The sequence below is a fragment of the Solea solea genome, chromosome 17 (assembly GCF_958295425.1).
Source record: "Solea solea chromosome 17, fSolSol10.1, whole genome shotgun sequence".
NCBI classification, from domain to species: Eukaryota; Metazoa; Chordata; class Actinopteri; order Pleuronectiformes; family Soleidae; genus Solea; species Solea solea.
Window position 1 is genome coordinate 7,232,157 of NC_081150.1, and position 27,677 is coordinate 7,259,833.

Sequence of the window (27,677 nt, forward strand, 5' to 3'; positions counted from 1 at the left end):
CAAAAGAAAAAACACCTGTCTGCTTCTGCCACTTTCTCAGTATAGAATGGAGAAGACCTGCAGATGTCTTGTTAGAAGCTTTCTGGCCTCTTCATTTTCCCTTTCTGGCCTCTTTGCAATAGCAGTAATAAATTACAATAGATCTAAAGTTGAGACTTTTATTGAGACTTTGACTCACAGCTCTTCTCGAGTTTTCCGTGGCCTGCACCTCACACACACGGACAGTCATCACCACGTCCAGCTAATAACGCCACTAACAGCGCATCTCTCCTCTGACAAAGTTAACGGGGTGGATCCAATGAGGCAGTTACGCGTGGATACGCCTTTAAAAGGCTCACCATGTTGCCATCACATGCCCCAGCGCAGAAGTAGGATGAGGATGTGCTCGTTATGTAAAACACGTTTGTTACTTTTATTCCGAGGACCGCGCGCGGAGACTTTGTGTTTGTGTTGTTGCTGCTGGGGGTTTCGTGGACTTTGAAGCGCAGGAGGGGGCCAGGCCCTGCCGTCTGTCAGTCCTGTTGTTGCTGCTAGTTGTTGTTCAGTAGCAACACACACACACACACACACACACAGACTGACTGGTGCGCAAACTGAAAGCTGCCTCTGTGTTAATGCCAAGTGACGGATAGAAGCGACGCGTGTGAGCGACACTCCGGGTTTGCGGATGAACTAGAAGGACATATTCAAGATACAAACACTGCTCGTGTCGGGGAGGAGGAGTGTTGCCTCTTCTTCTTCTTGCGGGAGTTGTTTGCTCCGTCTCCGTCGGTAGGCTTTTTTTTTTTTTTTTTTTTTAAGCTCGAGCGGAGCGGAGTGGAGTGGCGAAACCTCGGGTGACATTCGTGTTTGTGTACTCCAGCCGGACTTGCCTCCACCTTCAGCCGTTTGGGAAAACAAGGTGCCCCGACACGAGTGGCTCCGCCACGCCGTTGAAAAGCCTAGGTGAGGTGTAGTGGCAGAGAGAGACACGCCACGGTAAGTAGCTGCTGCTGCTGCTGCTTCTGCTTCTGCTGCTGCTCCACGTACATGATATTCTCCTCCTTCCTCCTCCTTCTCTCATTGAGCTTTCTGCTTGTTTGGTTCGGGCTGCGTGGCCATGCTCTCTCCCGTGTTTCTGCTCTAAAGTCATGAGTGGGGGACGTTGCAGGGGCAGCTGTGGTGATGAAGGAGATTCCCAGGGAGTGGTACTGTGTCCTAGTGGCCCTACTGAGTGTTATCATAGACCACAACTGCCCTCTCCCCCCCCCCATCACCACCAGCAGCCACCAGCAGCCACCACAGAACAAGGTCAATGACAGTGACACTGTGTCCACTGAGTTCACTAATATTGTGGTTAGCTCATTTGGCTGAATGGCTGTGCTTTTGTGTTCACCTACATGTTGTGTGTGACACCAAACCCACCACTGTGAGGACCATTTGGCAGGTTCTCACAAGTTCAGAGGACATTTTAGGGTGAAGAGATGGTCTTGAGTCCAGGGTTCATTTTAGTCCTGTGTTTGAGATGAGGTCAAGTTCAGGGGTAAGGGACGAGAGAATGTCCTCACAAACGAGAGGACATCAAGTTGAAGTTTAGTCAATATAAGTTCAAAGACATCATCCATAAGCAGATTCCTATATTGGAAAATACCAGCTGTCAATCACACTGGCGTCCACTCCAGCGTCTGCTTTCCTCTAAATGGGAACATCATTTATAAAATCAATATCATGTGCTATAGAGGAAGACCTGGAAGTCGTGTTTGAGACCGTTAACTCCTGAGGAACAGGTTTAATGATGATGTAGTGAAAAGGTACGATGATGTTCATTTTCCGTAGACTTCGATCTTTTTTCATGGTTGCTATTCAATATATTGTTAAATCTGGGTTGGCTTCAGGTAGGCAACGGGAAGACTACGTCCATATTTTATAAAGTGTCAATGCTCGTGATTAGAGAGAAGTGTGTTTGTGTGCGCATATGACGTTTAGGTTGTATGTGCACAGATAGTTAACTAACAGATATAACTAATGTGGGGCTCAAGCACCTGCTCCTTTTTACCTCTGTCCCAGTAAGGGCTCCATTTAAAAGACAAAAGGATGTAATGGTCAAAATTACGTTGTGATTGCTGTTGTGCATTGTTGCATAGTAATTTAGCAGAAAATTGTTGAGTACACCTATTAAATATCTGCATGGGTTATTGAAGATAGGTAAGTTAGTACAGGATTTTGCACAGTAATGTTATTTTTTTCAATGAATTTTCACTTGAGCCCCTGCTGCCTGAAATGTTTGTGCCTGTCACTGCTACAGATAGATCGGGCTAATTCTTTGAATGGCAGATAATGAGTAATCAACCAATTATTACTCAGTTTTTGTGGACTAAAGCTTTAGTGTACTTGTACATGTACTTTAGTTTATACAATATCTTTCCTTAAACTTGTGCAGACACAAAACACAGAACACAAATGATTGAATTTAGGCAGTTTTGTGTCTCATCACTGTTTATTGTTTCACCAAAAAACAAAAGAAAAGAAAACAAACAAACAAACAACACACAGCTTAATCTATTATTTATTGGATGATTTCTTAAGATCAGCATCAGCCACAGAAAAACCCATATAGGTCGACCTCAATGGGATTTTTGAGGGTCAAGACTTGGTTGTCAGAGTTAGGGTTAGAATTAGAGTTAAGGAAGGAAGGGTTGACTAAATCTGGCTGTCCTCACAACTGTAGGGAGCTTCATGGAGACCAAATCCTTGTCCTGCAGAAGCAGAACCTTAATTATGTGGCTCTGGTTAAGGTGAGTTGTGAATTATGTTTAGGCTGAGGTTAGGGTTAGGAATGAACTGGTTATGACATGGTTAGGGTTTGTTTAGGCTGCCCAGTTGAATGTGCACCAATGTAGTGTATTAAGAAGAATAGCTGGGCAAACCTGTGTATGTGTGTGTGTGTGTGTGTGTTGAGGTATATACAGACCTCATGGCCCTGAATGCCTGTGGCATTTCTCGGGGCTGTAATTTGTGTTTGATTCATATTGGGCCTGTAAAGGTCCGGCTTCTGTGACCTGTGAAAGAGACAGAGGCTTTAGGCTAATGGCTGCTCAGGTAAATGCACAAGGATTCACAAAAGCAAGAGAAATCAGTCCTTATCAGTGACGGAATCAATGAGGTCACAAGGCAATGAGCTCACATCGTGACATCATGGATGCATCTCCACAGGCCTGAGGCCGGGGGGGGGATCAGCGAATGATCATCACCACATGCACTATACATTCACTGATGAGGACAGACTGAGAGGAAAGTGGTTAAGAAGGGCAATACATTGTGAAACGACATATTTTTCTCTTCTTCACTTCATTTTTTCTTTAACCAGAGAATGGCATTAAAGGGTTTTACATGAAATCAGTTGGTGTAAATATTTCAGTGCTTTATCCACAGTAGCCTGCTAAATGGCACAAGGAATTCCTGTGTGTGTGTGTGTGTGTGTGTGTGTGTGTGTGTGTGTGTGTGAGAGTGTGAGTGTGTGTGTGTTTGAGAGAGATAATAGTGAGTGAGCTGTATGTGCAGATCTTTGATATGACTGCACGGTAGAAAAACAGAATAATTGCTTAATTCAGAGCCCCCAAAACCTTTGTTTTGAACTCAGTGCATTGATTAAAATAATATACAGGCCAACAAGGAAATATTTAATCAACAATAGTGGATGAATTGTTCGGATCCTGAACCCACATAGCATTCAAACATCTATGCAAGAAAGAGTATAGTGGTATTAATGTGTAACAAAATAATCCAAATCAAAGGCAAAAGCACTGGTGGGTACGGTAGCTGATTATGTAAGACATTATTATGACACATCAGTGCTAACAGCTTTTTCTTGTGCTTGCTGGTTGAGATACTTTTAAGTTGTGGTTATTAACCAGAGGGTTAGGTCTTGGCTACAAGATGACTAATTGAGGTGTGAAAAAACAAAGTTCTACTACTCGGGGTTTCTAAATTTTGGACTGACTTAATTCTTTAATGTGAATTACGGCGTAGTAGAATCTTCTTGCACCTTAGACAGTTATTAAAATGAGACCATGAGAGAAGTTTTGAGGTGAGACGAGACAAGTGTGTTTTATAAACTCACAATTGTTCAATGTTGATTCCTAAATTAAAAAGCTGTGGTAAAATAAGACTGAGGAGAACTTTGAACTGTGGATCGCACTTCTCAGTGTCCAGCCAGCTAGAAATGATTATTAGAAGAAGAAGAAGAATGTACTTGCAGTACAGTAGAAAAATGACTTGGTCACCTTCGACCACGGATGTTCAGTGGGTGAAATAAACAACAAAAAGGACAGAGGAACTTGTGTAGACGTCAGTGACTCAGGTAAAGGAGACGTTCCTGAAAATATCACTGATTTAGGCCTTTTTTCCCCATAGGTTTTATTAATATACTCCAACAACTCAGGTTCTCAATTGTTCACACAGCCATAAATAAACTTTTATATTTCTTTTTTTTTCTTCCTGCCAAATGTCATTTTTCAGAGCTGCCATGAGTTTATCCTGCAGTATAAATGAAAAAGCTGCCTGGCCACTCTTTGACCCACTAGTTTATTGCAGTTGAACATTAATCTTGAGCAGGCTTTCACCACACAATACTCGTTCTACCCATGTTTTCTCGCTCGTTACCAGCATAAATGCCACGAAAACCTAATGTTGACATGATTTAATGACTCACACCTAGACCTCGTCATTAAGTAGCCAAGACGGCCTGATAAGTGAGTCATTACTGCAAAGGCAATCGGCTGTGAGCTGGCAGTGGATTACAGCCAACGTGCCGGTCTAAACGCTGAAGGAAGATGGCCATGTAAGACTGTGAAAGGATTCACATGCTTTTGCATATTTGTTTGCCATTTTTTTCTATACTTGTTCATGCACTTTTGTAGAGCTGCAACAAACGATTATTTTCATAATCCATTAATCTGTCCAAAAACCTTAAAAAATGTTGATCGGTGTTCGTCAAACCTGGAAATGATGATGTTCTTAAATGTCTTGTGTTCTCCATAAACCAAAATGATTGACTTTTGAAAATGATTTCTTTGTTATCCAGAGGAAAGAAATGAAGAAAATACTCAGATTTAAGAAGCTTAAACAATCGGAAATGTTGGTTGTCGATTAATTTAGTAATCGATTAACCGATTAATTGTTTCAGCTCCACACTTTTGTTTGTTTTTGTTTAGACAGGTCACAAGAGGAGAATCACAGGTGTAAATAATAATAATGATGATGATAGTCAGTGAGGCTGTGTGTTATCAGAAACACCTGGACCCTTTTCCTGCTGTGACCGGGTCAAAATGTCCTGTGGCAAACAAACACGCCATATTTTAATTTCTTTAATATTCATCAGAAACGGCACAGTTGGGAACATTTATTTCTGCTGCCACACCCGCCCTCATTGGTCGTCGTGTCTTTTCAGTCGTATCAATGATGCACGTTGTTGCTCAGATCCATTTGAACTTACCCATAATTGAAGTCTTTGAAAAAGCTGGTGGTATCTGGTGGTTTGTAATCTTCCAGGTTTATAAATTGAATAATAATAATAATTCACAGCTGGAATAGACAACTTTTTTTTGCTTAAACCTGTCATGATTGTGATATTTAAACAGATTGCACAGTGTTATTATTTGTAAAATGAATATCGATTCACTGACTGTGTTGTGTTGTTGGCCATGGGGACAGAGTTTTTATGGACTACAATCCTAGAGAATAGCGTTTGCTTGGTATCTGTCTTGTTTTTCACGCAGGGCTGCTTACATGACACGACACAACACCAGCTTTGAGCAAAAGTACCTGTGTCCTTAGTGCTTGTTCTTGCTGCTTCTGTGTCTTTATGACAGGCAACTTTACTTGTCCCTAGCGGTTCTTGTTTGGCGACTCTTTTTAAGTGATTCGGATATTTTTCTTCTGCACCCGTGTGTGTGTGTGTTTACATCGGATGTCATTTGATCAGCTCCCTACAGGAGCTGCTTCCGATGATGAGTGAGATTAAAGTCACGGTTGCTTGGTTTCAATTTGAAAGCGGCTTGTTTGCATTCATCCTCTGTCATTGTCCTGGAGAAACCTTGTACGTACACATCAAGTGTGATCTCAACGGTCTGAAATGAGTCCCATCTGCTCCGCTCTTAGCGCATTAATGCCTTTTTATTTCGCACACTTGACGGCGCCTCGTTGGTTTTGCGGCCCGACCTTGTGAATAACATGAAATCTCAATATGTGTGACATCGTCCTTTAACGGGGCTGTGTGTTTAATTTCCTCATTAACCCGTGGCAGCCCTTTAACTGTAGAGGCTCTGCTCTGATTATTGAATTAATTTTTAATGCCGCACCATGCTCGGGGTCCACAGTCGCTCGGATGGCCTTATGTGCGCTGTTATTTCAACATGGCAATGAGAAGTGGGACACTCTGCTTTCCTTAAATATTCACCCGCTCACTCCTCTTACAATATATAACAAGTCAAAGGACGTTGACTCTCTTCCGTCTACGAGGAGACTGTCAATATTTGCAGTGTCTACAATATACGTTGAATAAGTGGATTAATAATCCTGCTTTTCCTTTTTTAACTCTAAACTAAATCATCCGTGTTTCATAGTGGCTGTCTTTGCACGAGTCCTTTTTTTTTATAAATGTTACATGTTTTGATGTGAGCAGGTTTTGTTGTTGTTGTTTCTTCAGAACACTGACATATGCCGTGGCTGGTGATTGAACGTACAGCTGTAACAGCTGCTGGCTGTGAAGCCCAATTTGTCTCTGTTTATGTTTGTAATTTTCTGCACTCGTCACTTGAAGTGATATTTCCCACAAAACATCGCCGTGGACATAAAATGGGGCCTTTTGGAGAAACATGTTGTGTTTTTTTTTTCCTTCTCCCCTCAGAACAGTGATGATTCTGTGTGATTGGGATTCCTTCCGACTTTCACTCGCATCATTCCAATCCAAATACCAATGATCACAGTCTTGTATGTACGCACACTACATTTCTTAGAGTGTGATCAAAATGGCAACTACAGGCTTCCTGAGGTCAGTCAAGGAAATATTGGATTTAAACATTTCACTCAGTGTTGGTGTGATTGGAGTATTGTGATGTCTAGGTAACTTAAGTTTATTTGGTTTGCTTTCAGGGTAAGTTAAACACTTTCCTCCCTCCACATCGTCTCCTTTTTTTTATACCACAACTTTCTGCGTTGCAAAAGAATGGAGGCATTGGAAACACAATTCCTGTGGTTGCCAGGAATATGAATATACAGAACATGCTGGTGATATAAGGATATACAGCTGTGTTCACATCTCCATGCTGTATAAACTAGTGGCTAATAAAAAATATTGCAATCCCCATGAATCCGCAGCTGGCCACAGCCTTCTTGCTCATTAAGTTCACACTTTACAAGTGTACACAACAATATTCTGTAGTCCGAGTGTCACTTGGAATAAAAGGCTACTACTTGGGTTGTGTATTTTAAGAAGAAAGTACATGTGATTTACCTTTTTTATGTAACAATAGAACTGATTAGATTAACTTCCCCTGAAAGAGTAAGCACTATTGATTATTTGACATTGCACAATATGACAATCACTCGAATTGCTTTCGTCACAAAAAGACGTTTTTGAGAGTTTGAATTGATGTAATAAGTGTGTATTCAACTGCTCCAGTAAGTAAGGGCTTATAATTCCTGCACTGTGTCTGCTCCTCTCCCTTCCATCACTATTTCTTGTTAGTCTGACGTTTGCTCTGGTGTAGGAAAGTGTCTTCCGTTACTGGAGGCAGGTTCAGATTCTTTCAGATTACATAACCTCTGCCTTTCAAGCTTGTCTGGATCCCAAATGAAAGGAGAAGGAGCTCCCGTCGCTGCTCTGCAAGGGCCAAATGCAATTAAAAGACATAAACCTATAATTTGTGTGATAACTGGGATTATTCCGTCCCTCTCTTCTGCTCACTGCACTTCTCGTGTGCTAGAGAGGCAGAGAGTTCAGGAAAAACTTGTCATTTTTGCAACTGAAACTGAAAGATTTAATCATGTGTCAGTAGTTGGTGAATTTGATATGCAAATAAGTGATTCTCTCATGTGTTTACTAGTGTACCAGATTAGTGCCAAACACCATCAGAAGATGGGATCTGAGATGAAGTCAGGCATTACATGCTTATACGTTGTCTTCATCTGAGAGGAAGCGGTCAGTAGTTTGGATGTTATTGTGTGGCCGTATAGCGTTGGCAACACCCAGCACTTTTTCTTGTCCTATGGGAGGCATCTATTAGTAGTGTGCAGATAATTTAATAAGCCATGCAGCTGCCTTTTCCTTTCTCTGCTTTACGTCTGAACACTGGTTGCTGCACCATCATAAAAAGGTTTGATTGAAAAGGAAGCTGAGCCAAAAGGCAAAAGCTCTGGGATCTACTGGTCGTTCCTACATTCATCTGTGGTCATGACCAAAAGAATGTGATTGCGGGTACAAACGGCCGAAATGGGTTTTTCCCGGGAGAGTGGCTGGGCTCTCTCTTTGAGATTGAGATTGATCTGGGAGCTGCTAGTTGAGGTGGTTGAGGCACCTGGTGAGGATGCCACCAGGGCATCTCCCTAGGGAGGAGACCTAGGACCAGGTGTAGAGATGATATCTCCCCGCTGGCCTGTGAGCACATGGGGAACCCCCACTTAGAGCTGGGTGATGGAATAAGTGGTAGGCGATGGATGGATGCACCGAAATCACTCTACGTCCTTCCTCAGCTGAAGATCCACTCATCCTCCGTCTACTGTCACTTTAAGTTACATGTATAATGGGTGATATTATAATGAACCAATATGTCCAGTGTCTCAAACTAAGTAACCAAGCAATCTGCACTAATGTGAGATACTTGCACTTAATTGAGTGTGTCAATTTTTGGCCGAAACACACTCCAACTCGTAGGATTATTTTTTGCTTGAACACATGATTTGACTGCTTACAGTAACCAGTGACTTTGCAGATTAAAGTGCATAAAAATTAATAGAGCAGCCGCAGCAGTAGTTTAAGACATGGGGTGCTCTGTTCTTTCCAGCGAAATGTGAGGTTTTAAAAGCTTTGTGGTGAGCTTAGAGTCCATATAATAATGTAAATGTTCACACAAAGTGTGACATTTACTGAATAGATTAAATTGAATATATTTGAATTTGATCCAATAATAATAAAGAGATGTTCTCACGGGGATTCTATGTACAGAACATATTTAAATAAAGTGAAAAATCTATCTAAATACAAACTCATAATCTAACATTGCTGCCTCTGCCTTTAGATTAAACCTCTGTAATGTGAGTGTTATAGAGAAAGCTCTTATATGAAAGCTATGTAAGGTATTTAGAAGCGGCTCCACTTCCACCAGCTACAGCATTGATGCTTAATGACGTCCATATGCATTGTGATATAAAAACATCACAAACAAACATTTGTTTAATTTTTGGAAAGTACAATCATTTTTCCTCTTAAGTGTGTAACTTCACAGTGTGACATTGCTACTTAGGAGTCTGCTACTGACGGCACTCCTGTTATTAGACAACATAGCACAAGAATGCGCTCAGGGCTTTTTGCTTGAGTCTCTCAGAACTGTTTGGCGTGTTGAGGGAACATATGCATCCTCCCATCTGGACATCGTGAACTTGATCTGTAACATAATTGGTTCATTTTGTTTTCAGTCCCAGCCGGGTCAGGAGACTCTGAGCTCTGTGTTTTATGCGACTTTAAGACATTCTCTGGAGTTTTACGTTCACATATGACGTGTGAGGCGGGAGGAGGAGAAACTCCTCTGGATGTAGGTGAGCGGGTGGTGGTGTCTGGCTGGTAGCGGGCAGGAGACGTGACATTGCCTCATTCACTCTCTGTGGATCCTCTGCAGTTTCTCCTGCTCCTCTCTCAGCTCAGCTCACTATGTCATTCACTGGGGATTATTTTAGGTAGTGAGCTCACAGGAGAATCTCACAGAGTGACTTCTGCAGACATTTGCATTCACACATTACAGCTCCCTTCAGATAATCTCCATACTAGAGAATCTCTGCGCTTCAGTACAAGTTTGAAAGCAGCTTTTAAACCTTCATGGCCTCCGTCTAATCATGAATTGAATGCGTTCATTTAGTTTAGTTTAATGTCATGACTAATTGGTGTCTATGATATATATACTCAGCAATATAGAGCTTCTATAGCAACATCGTTCATACCAACAGCTATGTTAAATTCTAAAAAAAACATGCATCACCTGTACTGTTTTTCCTTTTCAAATCTCTTTTAAATTATTGGTAAATGTGATTTAGGTGATGTGTTGTTTTTCGATTAGGCCGTGAAGCCAAAGACAAATTTCCACATCTGTGGACAATAAAGATTAAAGAAGAAGATTAAATTACCTCAATCAGGATAGGAGTTGTGTTACGAGATAAATTTAACCTTAAAGCTTAATGTCGTGTAGATAAAATAAGTTACAGGCCTACAGGCAGTGTGGAAATAAGTCTCCTTGTGCTCGTTGCGGGTGAAGTTTGCAGGGGTTTGTCCTGATATGGCATTTACAGTGTGTTTACATGTGGAACATGCAACACAAATGTCATCCAGTTCTTGCATAGTATGACGCAAAGAAAGAAGGGCTTTGCAATATCAGGGGAATGGTCATTTTTACCTAAATATTCTCATTTACATTTGAATAACATATTTAAAATGATTACTGCGGGATATTTGTGCCGATGATCTGTGAGAAACAAAGTTGTTTTCTTCAGTCTGTAGAATATGGTGTGTATAGTTCAGGACTATATTTAATCTAAAATGGTCATTTGACACATATCTTTTTACGCTTTAAGAAATATTGCACCTCCTGTGATTTGAAAATTGCAGTAGGCCGTATGGCGGTTTTGATAACATTTCGATGAATTTTTCAGCCCTACTGCAAACAAGTGTTTGCACACTTGAGTGAGACTGATTGGATGTTGCATTATGAAGATCAGTGTCTTCAGGTGAACTGAGTGTCGCTTCATGATGCAGTTTGTGTTCAGAGAGTTTTCATGACTGTCAATTACAATGGGCCAGGCTAATGATTCAGTAACACTATGTATCACTGTATAATTTCCTTTAACGTAACACAGGCTAAGTATATATCCATTTCATGTTAAGATGATGACACAATATGTTACATTTGGAGGCGGCTGTAGCTCAGTGGTAGAGCGAGGTTGTGGGTTTGCTTCCTGATGATACATGCTGATGTGTCCATGGGCAAGACACTTAACCCCCCATGCTGCTCCTGATGGCTGTGCTGGCAGAGTGTGAATGAGTATGAAAGTGTGAGTGAATGGGTGAAGGTGTATAAGCAGCTTTGTGTGGTCATCTAAAGTAGATATTTGTGAGAAGTTACCTGGTGTTTGTTGTGACTTTCAAAATCATGGATAAGACATTTTATTGCCAGAAAAATCCATATGGAATGATTCGAAACTTCTTTTTCTGAAAGATATTTGAGTGAGACCAATGGAGTTAATCACTCTGGACTCATATTGTGGCTTATATTAAGTTTTCAGAAATGTTTAGAGTTCATAAATTGGGAGATAACGTAACAGTGACCACCATATGTCACATGGGACACTGTTGATGTAGTTTTTAATGGCTCCCTTCTTGTTCACCCTTCACGTGAATTTATGTAGACGTGTTTTAACAGTCTCGTGGTTGACTGCTGGTGGTTTGGTCACGACAAATGACAGGGTGAGTCTGTCGTCATGAGGCAGGAGGAGGAGGAGCAGCAGGGGGGGTAAATGACATCCATGATGTAGCGTCGTAGTGGAACCAAGTTAGCGCGAATACTGCAAATATTTACTTTCACACCTCCCGTCATAGTCTCATAAAATAAACTGCTGTCTGTCGTCAATGGACGACGCGGCTGTCGAGCGACGTTCAGATGTGAAGTTTTCTACAAAACGGTGGAAGCTCAACCAGGAAGAACACACACACATACGCGCACGTACGTACACACACACCGACCGTCCTCTCTCCACTCCTCCCCAGCTCTCCCAGTTACGGAGCTCTGCCATCACACCAGTCCGGCTCTCCTCCCCTCCCTCACCCGCAGATTTGTTCGACGGCTCCCGGCTGGCAGGAGGAGGAAGCGGCGTGTCGGCGAGCTGTAAGTTACCACCACGACGTTTTAATTGTGTGTATATGAAAGGGGAATTGCTGCCATTTCGCCGTGAATTTTTTGAAGTTGCTCCGTCCACGAGAGGAGCGCACAACCCATTTTTCTCGCTTCGTGCACCAGAAACGATTCGCAGCGGCTGCTGCTGCTGCTGCTTCGTGCCAGATCCTCCCCAGAGCTCAGCCCGGACCGGGATCTGAACAGCCGCCGTGTCGGTTAACGAGGAATCTGTTGATAAAAATGTTATCAGGAGGGTTGACTGCCCTTTATTTTTGCTCGGTGTGTGAGTGTGTAGATATATATGTGTGTGTGTGTGTGTGTGTGTAAATGTTCGGGTAGCCTCCTCCTCCCCTCCCTCCACAGCCCATATTTAGAGCCTGGCTACTTCAGATGGGCAAGAAGCTACGTCAGGCTGCACTGTATCCCATCCTACTGTATTCCTCTGTGCCACCGTTTATTAATTCACCAATGTGTACATGTATGCGACTACTCCTCCACATGTGAGCGGATGATGTAGATAAACACCATAAAAAACCAAAACAAAAAAAGAAAACCCTCTCAGTGAGCTCATGTTTGGAATTCTTGTAGTCTTTTATCTCCTCTTGATAAACCTCCAACATGTCATTGCCTCCAGTTAAACCTGCCTGTCAACAGCTGTGACATGGAAAATGTAAAGGAAGAGTTTGACCCCCATGGTTAAAGATACCAGGCACCCTGCTGCTGCTGCTGCTGCTGGGTGTTTATCTCCTCTCTGTGCACCTGGAAGTTGAAAGCACAAAAACATGAAAATAACAAGTGGATTAAGTATTAATTACAGGTTATTAGTGATACTTAATGAAGCTTTCTGGCGCATAAAACCCTCTTAAAAATGAAGCGTTGTGACCTGATTGTGTGAGGTGTGAGCATGTGTGTTTTATGTCTCATTTGATTTTGTATTTTCACAAGGCAAATTTGACTAATTAGGGACTGTGTGGGAATTGCCAGTGCTCAGAGAAAGCGGCTGAGTTAGGTGTTGTTCGTTTTTCTTTTTGATCGTGTGTTGTGGAAACAAGGATGGGGAAGATGTTTCAACTTGTCTTTTTCCTCATAACAGAATTGTATTAATTCTGGTGTGAAAATATTGCAGTGCTAAATGCACAAACGCTGTTGGTGCTTGATTCACTTATAGCCCCTAACCCTTTTAAAGTTATTCATACTGAATTATTTGGCGAAGTGTAAGTAAATTTTGAGACACTGAAGGAAGAATATCAAACTAAGTGTCAATGATATATAATGGTGGCCCTGGCTGTTTTTGTTTTGTTGTTTAAAATGAAATAAGACTTGGCTCACTCGCACACCGTAAATAACATTCAACACTATTCAAATGTATAAGCAGCCCATAAACAACTGTTTATATACTGTAATAAAGTGGACATAGACATTGTACACACTTATAATAGTCAAATACAGCTATAGCATTAATTATGGGTTTGCAAGTCTATCATTAAACTATAGAATTTATCATGTTTAAGACTGTAATATAGGAGTAAGCATACATTTAATTACATGTCTTCATTAGCTTTAAATACTTTTACAAAGTGGCCTCTGATTTAATTTTATTCAACAGTTTTACTCTAAACTTAATGACCAAATATCAAGGTGATGATGTACAAGAAAAACACCCGTGAATGTGTTTTTAACAAGAAAAAACTCACTCACTCACTCACTCACTGCAAATAAATATAAATAAACACTGCAACATTAACATGTTGTCTTACTGTACACAACATGGCTAGTTGTTGGTATACTGCTTGTAAATGCTACACCATGTTGTTAAAATTCAGTGAAAGTACATTAGAGTACAAAAATAAAACCTCGTTATCAGATCAATTCTTTCCTCTCTTATTGACCTCCGAGCTTTGGGGTAGTGTGATGTACCATAGTGTTGAACAGTGTGTCTCAATGGTGTTTGAAACAACGCAATTAGCAAATTGCAAAGACCACAATTTGATTGTTCTATTTTTTTTGACCATTAAATGCTGATTTAAAGTACAATACGGAAATATTTGATACACTTCCTATCTTTTAAATTCTCATCCTTACATTATAGTATAGTTCATATTCTTTCTTCTACAAAAGTTAAGAAAATGATGTGGCAACTCAAATTGCACTTGCGAAAATACAGTACTGTGCAAAAGTCTGAGGGCACCTGGCTGTTTCTTTTGTTGTTTTTATGTCTGTTAAATTCTGTAATCATTTGCATTTGGTTTGGAATGATGTGACTGAAACTGCCAATGAGTTTAACTCGTACAACATGTGTGTGTAAAGCTCAAGCATGAGATATTTGCCAGCATGGAATAGTAGGGAAAGCACAGGTTTTACTGTTAAGTAGGGTTCCACTCCAGGTTTAAGAGAGCCATGGTTGTGCTATTGTTCAAGTGTAATGTGAAGGTCTCAGTAAATCCTTGACCCTTTACCACGTAGATGCTTTTTTCTGAAAATGTTGTTATTTTAAAATTGCCTGCCCATATTTCTCTGGATGTGTTCCTACAAAGTGATTGAGAAATAATTATCCCGTATGGTCTGCATTACAGTATTGATAAAACAACAAATCCATTGGGGCCATAATACTTTTGTGCAGTTTGTCAGAAAAATCGCAATTAGATATTTTACATTTTGACATCTTCGACCACAGTTTGAACCACAAGGCTAATACTGTGAAGCTGTAGCCTGTTACCACAAATCCATGCTTGTGAAATACTCTCAAAGTGACAGGAATACAGTTTTGTGAGTCTTCCATCGAGACAAAAGTGCTAACTGAATTTAAATTGCGTGTCCTGATCATGTTGAGTCATTATTTGAATCCATCTGTTGTTTTTTCCACCCTTCTTTGATTTTTCTTATCATAGGTTCAAATGATCCTGGTGAGTTTGCTGTTTGATTCTTTGAGAGGAACTGACGATCTGCTTTCTAACCAATTAGAGATGGAGCGCAGGGCCATTGATCTTCCTATAAATGTGAAATTACTTCCTGCGGATCACCAGGCTGAACAGTTTCTAAAGAGCCAAATTGCCTTTTGCCCAGAGTGGTGCCACCTGAGATAATATCTCACAGGTTATTTCTTTCAGCGTTTCTTCCTCCTGCTCTTCTCAGTGATGTCCCACAAAACCTGCGAGAAAATAGTCCTTTGTGGTTTCATGGCATTATAAAGGCTTAGTGTCGAGGCTTTTAAACCAGGGCAGATTTGAGTAGAACATAATGGTTCAATGTCAGAGAACTACTGTAAATTAACATTTAAATACAGAGTTTGCTTGTTGAGCATGGTGTGAAAAACACCTTTTTTTTTTTGGTTTAATGCAGGGATTGAATTTCAATCCTTGACGGCAAGGTCACACCATGAAACTGATCAGATCTCGTCTGAGAAGCACAGTGTAGAGTTAGGAGTCCTGTGACAGGGCAAAGACGAGATAAAAAGTCATTAGGTTTTTTATGTTGTTGTCGTTTCAAGGTTGAATTTGCAAGCAAGAAGCCACGTTGATGCATTTCAATTTTATATTATATGCAAGCTGCTGAAGGAAAAAAATTGCAATGCAATTTAATCAACCTAAATAAGAAATTTCAAAATTTGCTGTAGTTTCTTTTAAACTTGGAGCCAAATCCTATTGCCAACCTCGCCCACTCATTTCAGTCTTCACAATTCTTGATTCACAAACCTTCAGACATAGACAAAGAAAAGCAAACAAGTTGGAGGATTTTTGCTGGGCCTTCGCTGTCAGTGAGTCATCATTTGGGCCAAAATCTTGGGTCTTGGATTTGTTCAAATTGCAGATTAAGCTGCCTCGGGCTTTTCAGTGCGGCACGTTGCCATTTTCTCCTAAAGAGATGCAGACTTGTGGAAGTGAAACTGCGTATGGAAATAAATAGAAAAAAGTTATAATAATAAGAAGTTGGTTTAGTGTTTTTATATGATGAGCTGCACTGAGGAAGAATGTAAGAACTTCACAAACACCATCTTGCTCAAAGAGATTAGGGAGCACATGCTGTAAATATGCATGACAATAGTCTTCAAGAGGGTATTTCATTAACTGATTATAGCTAGATTATGTGATTAGGAGGTGTGAGAAGCCCACGTTGGTACAGGAAATAAAACCCACTTGATTTACTAAAATGAACACCAAACTATGGAAAAATCGCCGCTTGTTTTTGGTGTGGTTTTTGCTGCTGTATGCACACTTCTGTGCAGTTCTTAGCTGTCACAGTTCTGTCCACCTCATTAGGCAGACGATAACTGTTAATGACCCTCAGTATAAAAACACACAGCTTTAACTTTTATTCTTTGGTTGTTTGTTACTTTTTACAAAAAAAAAACCTCTCAGGCTAATTGATGGCTGCTGATTTTTACGTTTAATTGCTGAATGAGCTTTGGGAATATTTATGTTGTGAGTATGCACACGATTCTCTCCCTCTGTGCACCGTAGAGCCGATGAGTAAGTAATACGATACCATGAAATAAAAAGTGATTCAATGTGACTAGGTTGAAATAGACATTTAGTCCGCCTGTTAATTTGTCTCTATTTCACTCCAGTTGAGTGTGATGTTGTGCAGTGCATCCTTTTTGACATTATCCTTTCAGCCTTATTATCTCAGACGGAACAATTGGCCTTAACAAGGTGATATTTACATGCAGTGTGCACACCAGGTGATAAGGCGGTGAGCAAAGTGAATGAATGACAGAGAGCGTCTTTTTTTTTTTTTTCAGTGCAACATAAAACACACTCACCCAAGCACGTTGTAATGAGAGGAAACAGGTGCTCAGTGGCTGGTGCTATTGATTACAAAAGCGTTCTGCTGAATTTACTCTTCATTAGGTGTCTTTATGTGTTGAATCACCAGTTGCTGTTGTAATCTGTAGGGTAAAATATTTGACATCTAGGCTTGTTTGTTTGTGTCTTTTATAGTCTTTTTTTTCCTTGGTTCATTAAGTTTCACTTCAAAAAAGCTTTACACAACTTTAATTACATATTGACTTTTTTTTTTTTTTTTAAGTAAAAATAAGCAGCCCCCACTCTGTCTGTAATAAACCTGATACTCTGATGTGTACTAGAATGTGAATCCATGTAGGATGAACCAGTTCTCACTTGATCCAATTAACACCTTGGCGTGTGTTTAAATTGAACTCTTGAATGTATGACTGGTTGTTGTCATTGTGAGCATTGTATGGACGTGATTCAACTTGGACCAAGCAGTGTTTGACCACTTTCTGGTCTCTTACCTCTAGGCCCCGTGGAGAAGCATGTGATGACTCACGCAAGGCAGAAGGGTTCCCTCAGGCAGAGCCACAGTAGCACTGATTGGTGGGATAGTTGTCCTCTTTGGCCACATGGTGGCACTATGGGCGGCGCCTGGCCTGAGCGCTCGCTGCGATTTGGCAGGACAAAGAAGATAAGTGAGGTCGTCAAGCAAGGGAAAGACATGGGGAAGAAGACCACTCACAAGAAAGGGAGAAAGGAAAAATGTGACCAGAACAGAAAACTGGACCGACGGCGTGACAAAAAACTGGACAGGAAGTTGTATCCCTTGAGGGGGAGAGCTGGAGGTTCAGGTGAGGAGGGCCTCAGCTGCCATGTCCTCCTCACACGATTGGAGGAAAGCATTCGTGAAAAGAAGAGTTCTGAAGAAAATGAAGAAAACAATTCACACCGCCATTCATCCCTTAAACTTAAAACCAAAAAGGGGAAAAACAATGAGAGAAGAGAAGCAAAGCATTCACCGAAAAGCAAATCAAAGTCAGTTAGTTCAAGTCATGGTGAAGCTCTTCATGTCTTAGAACCACGCAAGCGTCGTCTGGCCTCTCTCAATGCTGAGGCGGTGAACAGTCTCCTCCTGGAAAGAGCTTCTGACCTTCAGCCAGCAGCCAAACAGGCCAGGACACAGGAAGAATCGACAAGTGGAGCAGGTTCCCCAGATGCAGACGCAGTCAGAAGTGGTGTCCATGGAGGTCTGAAGGCTTCGCGAGGACACACCAGTAAAGTCTCAACATCTCACAGGCATGATCTCTGCCAAAGTTCAAAAATGGCCAAGAAAAAGGCCAAAGTCATCCGTGGGGAGATGAGTCAGGAGAGTCTGAATGCCCCCGCGCCCAGACGATTGGCTGGACTCAACGCTGCAGCTCTGCTGAAGTTAACCAGCTCCTCTGCAACCAGCAAACAGAGATTAAAGGCTCCGCCCACAGCTACTATCACATCAGACTGCAAGCCTCCGGCCTCAGTCTCTACCCCTAAACAGGACTCTAGAGTCAAACTCCGACCCAAGGGACGACCACAGAAGCTGAAGGGGAAAAAGAGCCCCTCCCCACACAGTGGCTGTACAGCCTGCAATAAGAAAGCAGACTTTGAGCCCAAAGTGGAGTGGGACACCAACAGCTGCACCCATAGACTGACCAAACCAGGCTACCAATCACGCAGCATGCTAGGTTACCCGCTGAAGCAAGTGAAGGAGGAGCAGCTCGAGACTGAACTGAGCCCGTACTACTGCTGTCCTCCAGAGGGTTCTGTGGAGTACTGCCACCGCTTGGCCTTCTTCCTGGGCCAGCAGCCCTATGGAGAATCAGATGATCAGCCCCTGAACACAGCCATGACCCCTGTGAAGCGCGAGTGCCTCGTAACCTCACCGTCCCTGACCCATTCCCATCCACACACAGCCCTGACCCTCAGTCCCCATCCCTGCCTCTGTACTGCTGACCACTGCTTCTCAAGCTACTACGTCCACATCGCCCACCCGACACACACTGGAACCACATCACCGGGTCTGGCCTCGCGACCTCTGAACTTTGCCCCCTCCAGTTTGTGCCCTAACCAGATGACTAGCTCCAAGCTGCTGGACTCGCGGATGTCCCATCCCTCGGGGCTGCCTCACCCTGCCTACTGCAACTCTGTGGCTTCGCCCTGCTATGGTGACGCCTGTGGGATGAATGGCTACACCTACAGGGCCGTGCCTCCCGTCACCAGCAGGGGGTGTTCTTACAGCACAGGATGCACTGGATGTACGCAGAGCATCAAAACAGGTAAGTAGGAAATACAGACTTTTGTCTCTTATCTTGAAACAAAACAATGGTGTTTGTTCCCCGTAAACCCCGTTCAGACTTAATATTACCATCTGTCCTTAGTCATCCAATCAAAGGCATGCAAAGGCGTGAACTATCCCAATCCATCCCATCACAGAAACCACATTTTGAGGTGGTTTTAAAATGCATGTAACCACATTCCTGGGCTGTATGAATACAATTACAATGGTTACAATGGATTGGGGACACCTCTGCAGCTGACAACGCTACGCTATTCAGTGCCATTGTTTTGAGTCCTAATGTCCACGACTTGTGACTCTGAGTCTGATTTAACTATTGAATGCAGAAGGACTTTGGAGATGAGGACTTTTCAATTGTTAAAGACTGTTTTTCTGTTGTCACATTCTTGTAGTGCTGTATTTTCAAATATTTAAGGCGTTGTAAACAATTAATGAGTATATCAGTATAGCTGTGTTTTGTACTTTCTGGGATGACCGAACCACTGAGGAATATTAGCTGCTCCACCTCTAACCTGTGAGCGACTACACTGTTCAGGTCAGAGAGAACAACCCCTGCCTCTGTCGGTGTTTTTTTCTGTTTTTGTATCCCAACTGGAACCACAGCCTGACGCAATTAATATCAGCAGCTGTAACCATGGTCACTGGTCGCTGGTTTTCCCCGATCACAGACACTTGCAGGGTGAATGAGTGTTTATACACCCAACTGACAGAGCCAGAACCAGAACTGGCCGTCATCTTAAAAAATACTGTACGTCCTGCTTCTGTGACGCGGCTGCTCGGCGGCACACGCAGCTGAACACAGGGAAAGAAGGAAAAAAAAGTCAGAAAAGGCACACATCTAAAGTTGAGAAGTCATAATTAATGACAGAATGCGAGTAAAACGGAAGAGCAGCACCATAACGATAGAAGTTTACTCACAAGAAATGATTTTCTTCTACATGCATTTAATGGCCTTGATGGCTCTTTGGCCTGGATTTATTTTTCTATTAAAATTAAGTGCATAAAGTGTGCAAGTGCAAGTTATTAAACAAAAGTGTCTGGATGTAAATATGCTACCTTTTATGTTAACTGTAAATGAATTACGTGATCAAGTATAATGTGAATACCAGGTCTGAACGGGGGCCCACATCATCATCATCATCATCATCATCATCTACTGACTCATTCCACAAACTGTTTCTCTCTTATGTAAATATCATTGTCATGTTAATCTGGAATAACAGAGAATGTTGTAATGAGCACATTTAGCATTTTCAATATGATTTGAAGTAGGTAGAGTATTTTTCCCCGCTCGGTGGTAAGTCCGTCGTTATTCCGGCTCATTTTGCTTCACTCGTCTTTTAGACTGAACTTGAGATTCCTTTGTTCCTTTGTTGTGCCTGAAGCGAGTTGTGTGGCTGAACATGTGCGAGTATTTCTGTCGTTTGTTTTCTTTGTTTTCCACAGCTCAAGGCTCTGACTTAGATATTTTTTGATAAGGAGTAATATTTTTGATATAGATGCCATAAACATACATGCATGTGTATGTTTATAGAGGTTGTTTTTTTATTTTAGTTCATCCTTGGAGGAACCATGCAAGACTTTAAGTTGAACGGCTACTGAGTTTATTGTCTGCCAAGGATTTTTTTTATTCTCTTGTATTCTCTGTCTTTTTACTCGATTATGCAAGTACTGCGCCGCTGTGCATCAAACTTTGTGGAAAGATGCAGCAGGGGTCAGTAAAGAACTCGTTACATTTTTGGTGGTGTTTTGTTTTTTTTGTGTAACATTTTTCAATAGTACAGCATCATTTTTCAGAGAACATTTGGATCTTGATTTAAATCATCAAAAATGTATGATTTATTTATGAATACATATAATGTTACATCATCTGTAACAGTATTATGTTATGTCATTTTTGAAAAGTTAATGTTGGCTTTCTGTATATAATAAAAATGTCACTTTTTCCCTTTTCCAGAGGGATACGCCTCCCCTCAGGGTGACCACAGCCCGTCTCTTCTGGTGTCCCCCTCCCTGCCCATGTCCAGCTGCCCACTGTCCACTGCGCCCACTTCCACCCAGACTAAACCCCACCTGCTGACCCCCTTGTCAGACCCATCCCAGGCTAGGTTGAAGCTGGCCAGAGAATGTCCTCAGAGCACCAAAACGTCCAATGGCTCCCTGTCCATAGGCCGCACAAGACTGCCCCAGAAACAGCCGTCGCCGGTGCCAAGCCTGAGCAGCACCAAACAAAAGAAAATCAGCCGCAGACGTGCCACCAACGGTTGGCGGCCTGTTGGAATGCCCACAGAGAGGGAGGTCTTCATCGCGGTAGGTTGTTTGTGTACAGTCTCCAGATTATACACCCTAGTGTGTGATTGTACCTGCTTTGCTCTCCTAATCTACATGATTATAGCATGTTTGGAGAAACATGTCAAAAAGAAAAAGTAGGCCGGTGGGAAAAGATAATTGTGTTTTGACCACATAGCTTTTTTTTTTTTTTGGTGACAGATTTGTTTTTTTATTCCTCTGCACAGACGACAGCCAGTGCTGAACACAGAATTTACCAGTTGTCCCTCATTTTGTCTGTCTCGTCGTTATAAACATGGTGACTCAGTAACTCCTGGAAAATGTTTTTTTTTTTTTGTTTTCTTTCAGTTGATGAGAATTGATGTGAATTTGAATGTCACCGTGACCTCACACAGCATATTTGCACAGTGTTTGAAGATTTTGATAAATTTGACACCAACTTTTATCTTGGACTCAAATGAAACAAATATAGAAGTGCAAGAACTTTGTGTCCTCACATTCCTCTCATTCCTGAAACTGAGATTATATATGTTGGTAATGCTTGGAATGAACCGACCTCGGTGACCTGATTGCGTGTCGTGACAGTGGCAGTTATGAGTGTTCACTAGTACTGGCATAGAAATGCACCTTTGATGTGTCGTCTTTGACCACATGAGATCACATCAAGCTACTCCCTTCCTGTATTCAAACACACACTGATGTCTTGTCTCTCAGCGATAAAGGGATTTTTTTTTAACAAGTCTGACTGTGTTGATGTGTGTCTGTGTAAGTGATGGAGAGAAAAGAGAGACGAGAGAAGCTGAGTTAAGTACTGCGTGCCTTGCTGTAACATGGCCTTGTGATTGATCTCTGAAAAACTTTATTTATTCAAGATTTGGGAGGCAAAAGGTGACTCCGACAACACAGAATGTGATGCTATTTCTCTTTAGTAAATAATAATCCAGTGTCCAGTGTGTCATTGTAACATTTTTATGTTCTATCAACACCACAACTCTGGACCAACTTACCATTTAACGACGAGATGGAAATTGGAGTTGTCTTTGTAATGATAATCTGTCCGTGTGTGCACACCTGTCTGTCTGTCTGCCTGTCTCAGGGAGAAGATGAGACAGCCCTGCGTCAGTGTTATGAAGGAGTGGAGAGGGACGGTGAAGTGATACGTGTGAGAGACACTGTGCTGCTACGATCGGGCCCCAGGAAGAAGTCGCTCCCATACGTTGCCAAGATATCATCGCTGTGGGAGGACCCCAAAACGGGTAAAGGACACGAGGCGGGGGGAAGATTGTTAAAGATACAGCGTTCTGTGTGCATGGATGGGTGGGTGGATAAAGCTTATGGCCAAGCTTGTTTACCCCTGTGTGTGTGTGTCTCAATTTGCTGCCTCAGGAGAGCTGATGATGAGTCTTTTCTGGTACTACCGACCTGAGCACACCCAGGGAGGACGAGATCCCAGCGCACACTGTGAGGTGAGGCTTCAATGATTCAGAGTAAAGACTTACATTTGCACAGTGGTTATATTACAGTGTGTGTGTGTGTGTGTGTGTCAGACTTGTCAGACAAGAGTGCTACTTCCACAGTGACTCTTTTGTTTCATAATCTTGACTTTTCATACTGAAGTGTGTGTTGGTCAGAGGACGAGCAGTTATGTGACCGTTGCTGTGATCTGACAGAGATAATCACGTCAAAATCATCAAGGGAGGCAAGAGGAATAAATAGAACAAATGTGCTTGTTTTCCAATAAACCCTGGGAAAAAAAATGTGAACAGCGATTCATAATCATGAATCTCGACTGCACACTGAGTTATTGTACAGTTTCATTGCTCTATTCATGTATTTTGCTTGTATTTATGTGATGACTTGTCTCACACAGCGCTGATATATCGTTTAATATTCAACGCTCCGTGTCTCTGTAGATCTCGTGCAGAAAGGATTGGCTTTAAAGCTAAGATATATACGTATATACGAAGTATATACAGATACTGTACAGTCCTCAGGTTGTTAGAGGTGCCTTTTGAGTTTGATGCATGCAGAACCAAAGTCAGAGAAAATGGTTAAAAGCTGTTAGTAAAGGTTGAACACAGCTGTTTCATTATATTAAAGGTATTTTAACTGCTTCAAAGAGAAATCCTTTTCTCTGGCTTTGAGACTGTAGGTTTTGTTGACTAATGTACCTCTTATTTTGATTCAAAAAAATGTTAAATTTCCAAGATGACTTTCACTTTCGATATCTGGCAGTTATTCAATGGTTTAGGAATTACTGTACTGAGACGCTGATGTCACGCTGGTGAATCTTCTGTGATTGGGCAATCGTTCCGCGGGGAGCCCTCAGCGCAATGACAAGTATATCAGCGTAAAGCTCTGTTTCTCTGTATTCCGGTATCCATCCGTCCGTCTTCTACCGCTTTATCCTCCACATGAGGGTCACGCGGGGGGTGCTGTGCATTTTCTAGACATCACAAATGGTCCAGGGGTTACAGTCATGAGAAGTATGCATGCCAAGTTGTAATAGAAGGAGTTTCATTTAATTTTGGTCGTTTTTTTTTTACTAACTACTGGTGTGTTTGTGTTTCTTATTTTGTTGTATTTGTCACAATTCCCATGATCCCATGCTGCTTCCCAATGTCATCAGACTGGGTCTTTTATTATTGTTTTCACTGAAAGAAATGACATACTGTTCGATGAATAGTAACCTGTGTAAAAACAAATGCCAATTTGTGCTTTGACAATTTTGGTTATAATAATGTTTTTCACTGAGTGTCATTCATTTTCATTATGTATAATGTTACATTACCTATTGATTTGTTCCTCATAAGTTATAAGTAAGACATAATGATTAATGTGAATAAGAAGGGAATGTGTTAGGTGTTGGAAAGAAAATAATTAGCCCCTGCCTGCTGCTGGAGACATCATTATCTTTTCCACAGCAGACCTGAAACTGTTGATAACCACAACACCAGACGACGATACATGTGCCACCTCAGTCAGACCGAGTAAGAGGAGAAAAGCTGTGAGAAAGTGTACACGCTGACTTAAAACGTCTCGTCTCTTCGAGTTTTTCGAGTGTTAACAGCACATGTTGTTGGCTTACGTGTGTCAGGGCAAAGAGGGCAGAAGCACACAGACACAGGTCCTTTTCTGCGTGAACACACCGACTTGCCTCTGTGCTCGCAGTCGTGAGGCATCGCCACTTCTTCAGCCTTCAGCCTGCACAATAGGAAACACTTGTGTTGATGTGACACTGTCCACCCACTGTTTGTTTCAGAATGAGATTTTCGCCTCTCGGCATCAGGATGAAAATAGTGTAGCCTGCATAGAAGACAGATGCTACGTTCTCCCACTAGCCCAGTACTGTAGGTAGGTATACACACACACACACACACACACACACACACACACACACACACACACTTGCTCTTCAATTAACACGTCAGCTCTGGAGATATGCAGACGTCTGTTTTTCTGACTTTCTTATCACCCAGTGGTGACACTGTAACTGTTAATGAATTTGAACAATTGCCAACAAATCAATTGTAAATGTGTTGCTCAGGTTGCTTGTACCTTTTTCAAAACATCATTTTCCATCAAAATGAATCCCACATTTGAACAAAAACAAAAAGATTTGGTTCCGAAAAATAAATAAAAGTTAAGTTGTTTACATCCACTGCTGCAAAGCCACCTTTGGAAGTTAGTTCACCGGTAAAAACACGAGTTGGTGCAACTTAATGACATGACTAAAGAACACCAGTAGCTCTGCATTTTACTGCTGCTTGAATTTATTATGATATTAATATTAGCTTCTTACACTAACCGGAGGAAGTCGTATTTTCCCCATCAGTCCTCATGTACCTCCTCTCGCCCACCTGTATATGCTGTTTCCATTCATTTCCCCCTACAGTGAAATGCCAATGTGGGATGGACTTTTCAGTCGCATGATTTCTAAAAGTCCTCCTTTATTCACTGAATCTGTTTCGGTTGCTCTCAATTACTTTTCCCTCTCATTGATGTGCCAACGTTTCCACCTCACTAAGGCGTAAAAACCTTTAATGTGATTGGAGAGTGAAAATGTGCATAAAATCTGACTAATGGAACCACACTTTGACTAAAGAGGCATAAAGATATATTAGATTAGCACTTGATTTCACAGCAGAAAGTTGACGCTGAAAGCCTCACTTGTTGATTTATTTATTTATTTTTCCTCCCCTTAGATTTTGTGCCTTGGTGAAGCGGCGTGCCGAAGGCGCTCCATCTGGCAGTGCCAGCATGGTGCCCTGTCGCCCCGAATTCGCTCCCCCTTCCCACCGCTGTGTGCCCACAGACGTCGACCCCGAGCTGGTTTATCTCTGCCGGCACGTCTATGACTTCCGCTACGGACGCATACTGAAGAACCTGCAGTAGAGGGTAGAGCGTTTGCAGCATCTTTTGAATTAATCATCACAAAACTCCCCGTCCTGCACAGAGGGGGTGGGGGTGGGGGGGACTGAAGAAGTGAGCTCACCTGTCTTTTCTGCTGTGGACCTCATGATCAGAGGGGAGGGGGGAGGGGCCTGATTTGGTGAGGGGGGGGAAGGTGACGCAAAAAGTGTTTGTGACACATCATGAAGCACACATCCCTTTAGTCGACTGCAGAAGAAGAAGTTATTTCAGTATTTCCTGGTGTGGAACAAGTGAGGAAGAGACTTTCCATTCATGAGGCTTGGATTGTTTGGCTTCCACGGCGCTCTGAGGTTACATAAAAAGTTGTGCCCCCCTTTCCTCTTTGCCTGCATGGAATGCTGAACACCAGTCTGAACTTGGCTGCTGTCAGGACCATGTTTCCCCCTAAGCATCTTAGCACAACAGTTGTGTTTGTTTTCCATTTTTAAGCCAGTGGCTCAAGGATGGTCTGTTGCTAAGGTGCTTCCAGGGGGCGACCAACTTGCGCTGTCTTGTCCGAGCAGCTAATGGAGAGTGTCATCTCGTTTGCCCTGATTTGAGTGTGAGTGTGCGTGTGTAAGAGTGAGTATTGTCAGTACAGATCAATGGATAACTGTGACGTATGTGTGATGTTTTTTTGTTTTTTTTATTAGGAGGCTTTCAGGCAATCAAACCAAACAAGCAGCTTTAGAGGAAGCGCGGCTACCTCGCCCCGCTTCCTCTCTCCTGTGTGCCACAGCACACGGACACTGACATCTTCAGAGATGCTCTGCGCTACCTAAAATTACTGTACCTGATGGTGAGAGAGGCCTCTCCTCACCAGACTCTACTCTCGATCAGGGCATCTTTATCTTTGGGGTTAGGACACTAAAAATGGCTCTAAACTCATTATAAGAACACACAGAAATCCCCACAGGACCTTTTTTCAAAAGATGCTCTTTTAAGGCTCCAGTGGAGAGAGCCCTCACTGAAGAGTGGAGGGGCTCCTTAGGCTCATCAAGAGGAGGGACATTGTTCAGTGGTTTTGTTGTTGTTGTTTTTTTCACCTTTGTTGTTCCCTGTGATTTGCCTTATGACTTGCAGGTAGAACTTTAGGCAGCTAGTCCCACCACATTTGACGAGGAGGTTGAATGGATTCACTGTTGCCCCAAGAAATAGGATTTAGTTTACTGATCAACTGACAGCTGTGATACAATCGCAGGAGGAGCATCGAAAATGCACCGGTGTAGGGCTGCAACTAATGAATATATTCATCGCCGTGTCACGCATAATGAAATATGGTTGTTATTATAATTCCCGACAACCCAAAGTGTCTTGTTCAAAAACCCAAAGGTGTTTAGTTTTTTTACTATGAGGTAAAAACAGGAAAAACATCAACTTTTCACATCTTTTATTAATAGTTTTGCTTAAAAAATGAGTCGCACGGTGAAAAATGATGAATGGATGGTCGCAGCGCTACACTGGTTACAAACACGGAGTGCTTCTTAACGTCGTTGACCTGCTTTGCTCGAGCTGCTCACCTTGCATCCTGAAGTGCCACCACATGTGGGAAATGTCTCTTCTACCCGTTCTAACTCGACACCCACGCTGAGTTGTTTTTTTTTCTTACCCCAAAGACAAACCAAAGGATGTCACACAAGCCACAGTCCCTGTCTCCTCCTCCTCCTCCTCCTCCTCCTCCCCCCCCCCCTACTCACACTTCTGCATCTTGTTGGCCCTGGTTCCCTTATTATATTGCACTAATCCATTCCTCGATAACCACAGACATTTTTCTTTTCT

At 42.1% G+C, this 27,677-nt stretch overlaps 1 protein-coding gene across 2 annotated transcripts; it reads left to right on the forward strand.

Annotated features, from left to right (window-relative positions):
• The first annotated feature begins 309 nt into the window (after positions 1-309).
• On the forward strand, positions 310-25,984 carry LOC131443882 (bromo adjacent homology domain-containing 1 protein). Of its 2 annotated transcripts, none has more exons than XM_058613940.1 (7): positions 310-978; positions 17,392-19,176; positions 21,154-21,506; positions 22,582-22,741; positions 22,872-22,951; positions 24,748-24,839; positions 25,691-25,984. In XM_058613940.1, the coding sequence occupies exons 2-7, from the start codon at positions 17,412-17,414 to the stop codon at positions 25,878-25,880; spliced, it is 2,640 nt and encodes an 879-aa protein (XP_058469923.1). In that variant the 5' UTR covers positions 310-978; positions 17,392-17,411; the 3' UTR covers positions 25,881-25,984. The 2 variants fall into 2 exon arrangements, with proteins under 2 accessions (XP_058469923.1, XP_058469922.1); XM_058613939.1 differs by lacking the exon at positions 310-978 and adding an exon at positions 11,724-12,125.
• Positions 25,985-27,677: the final 1,693 nt, after the last annotated feature.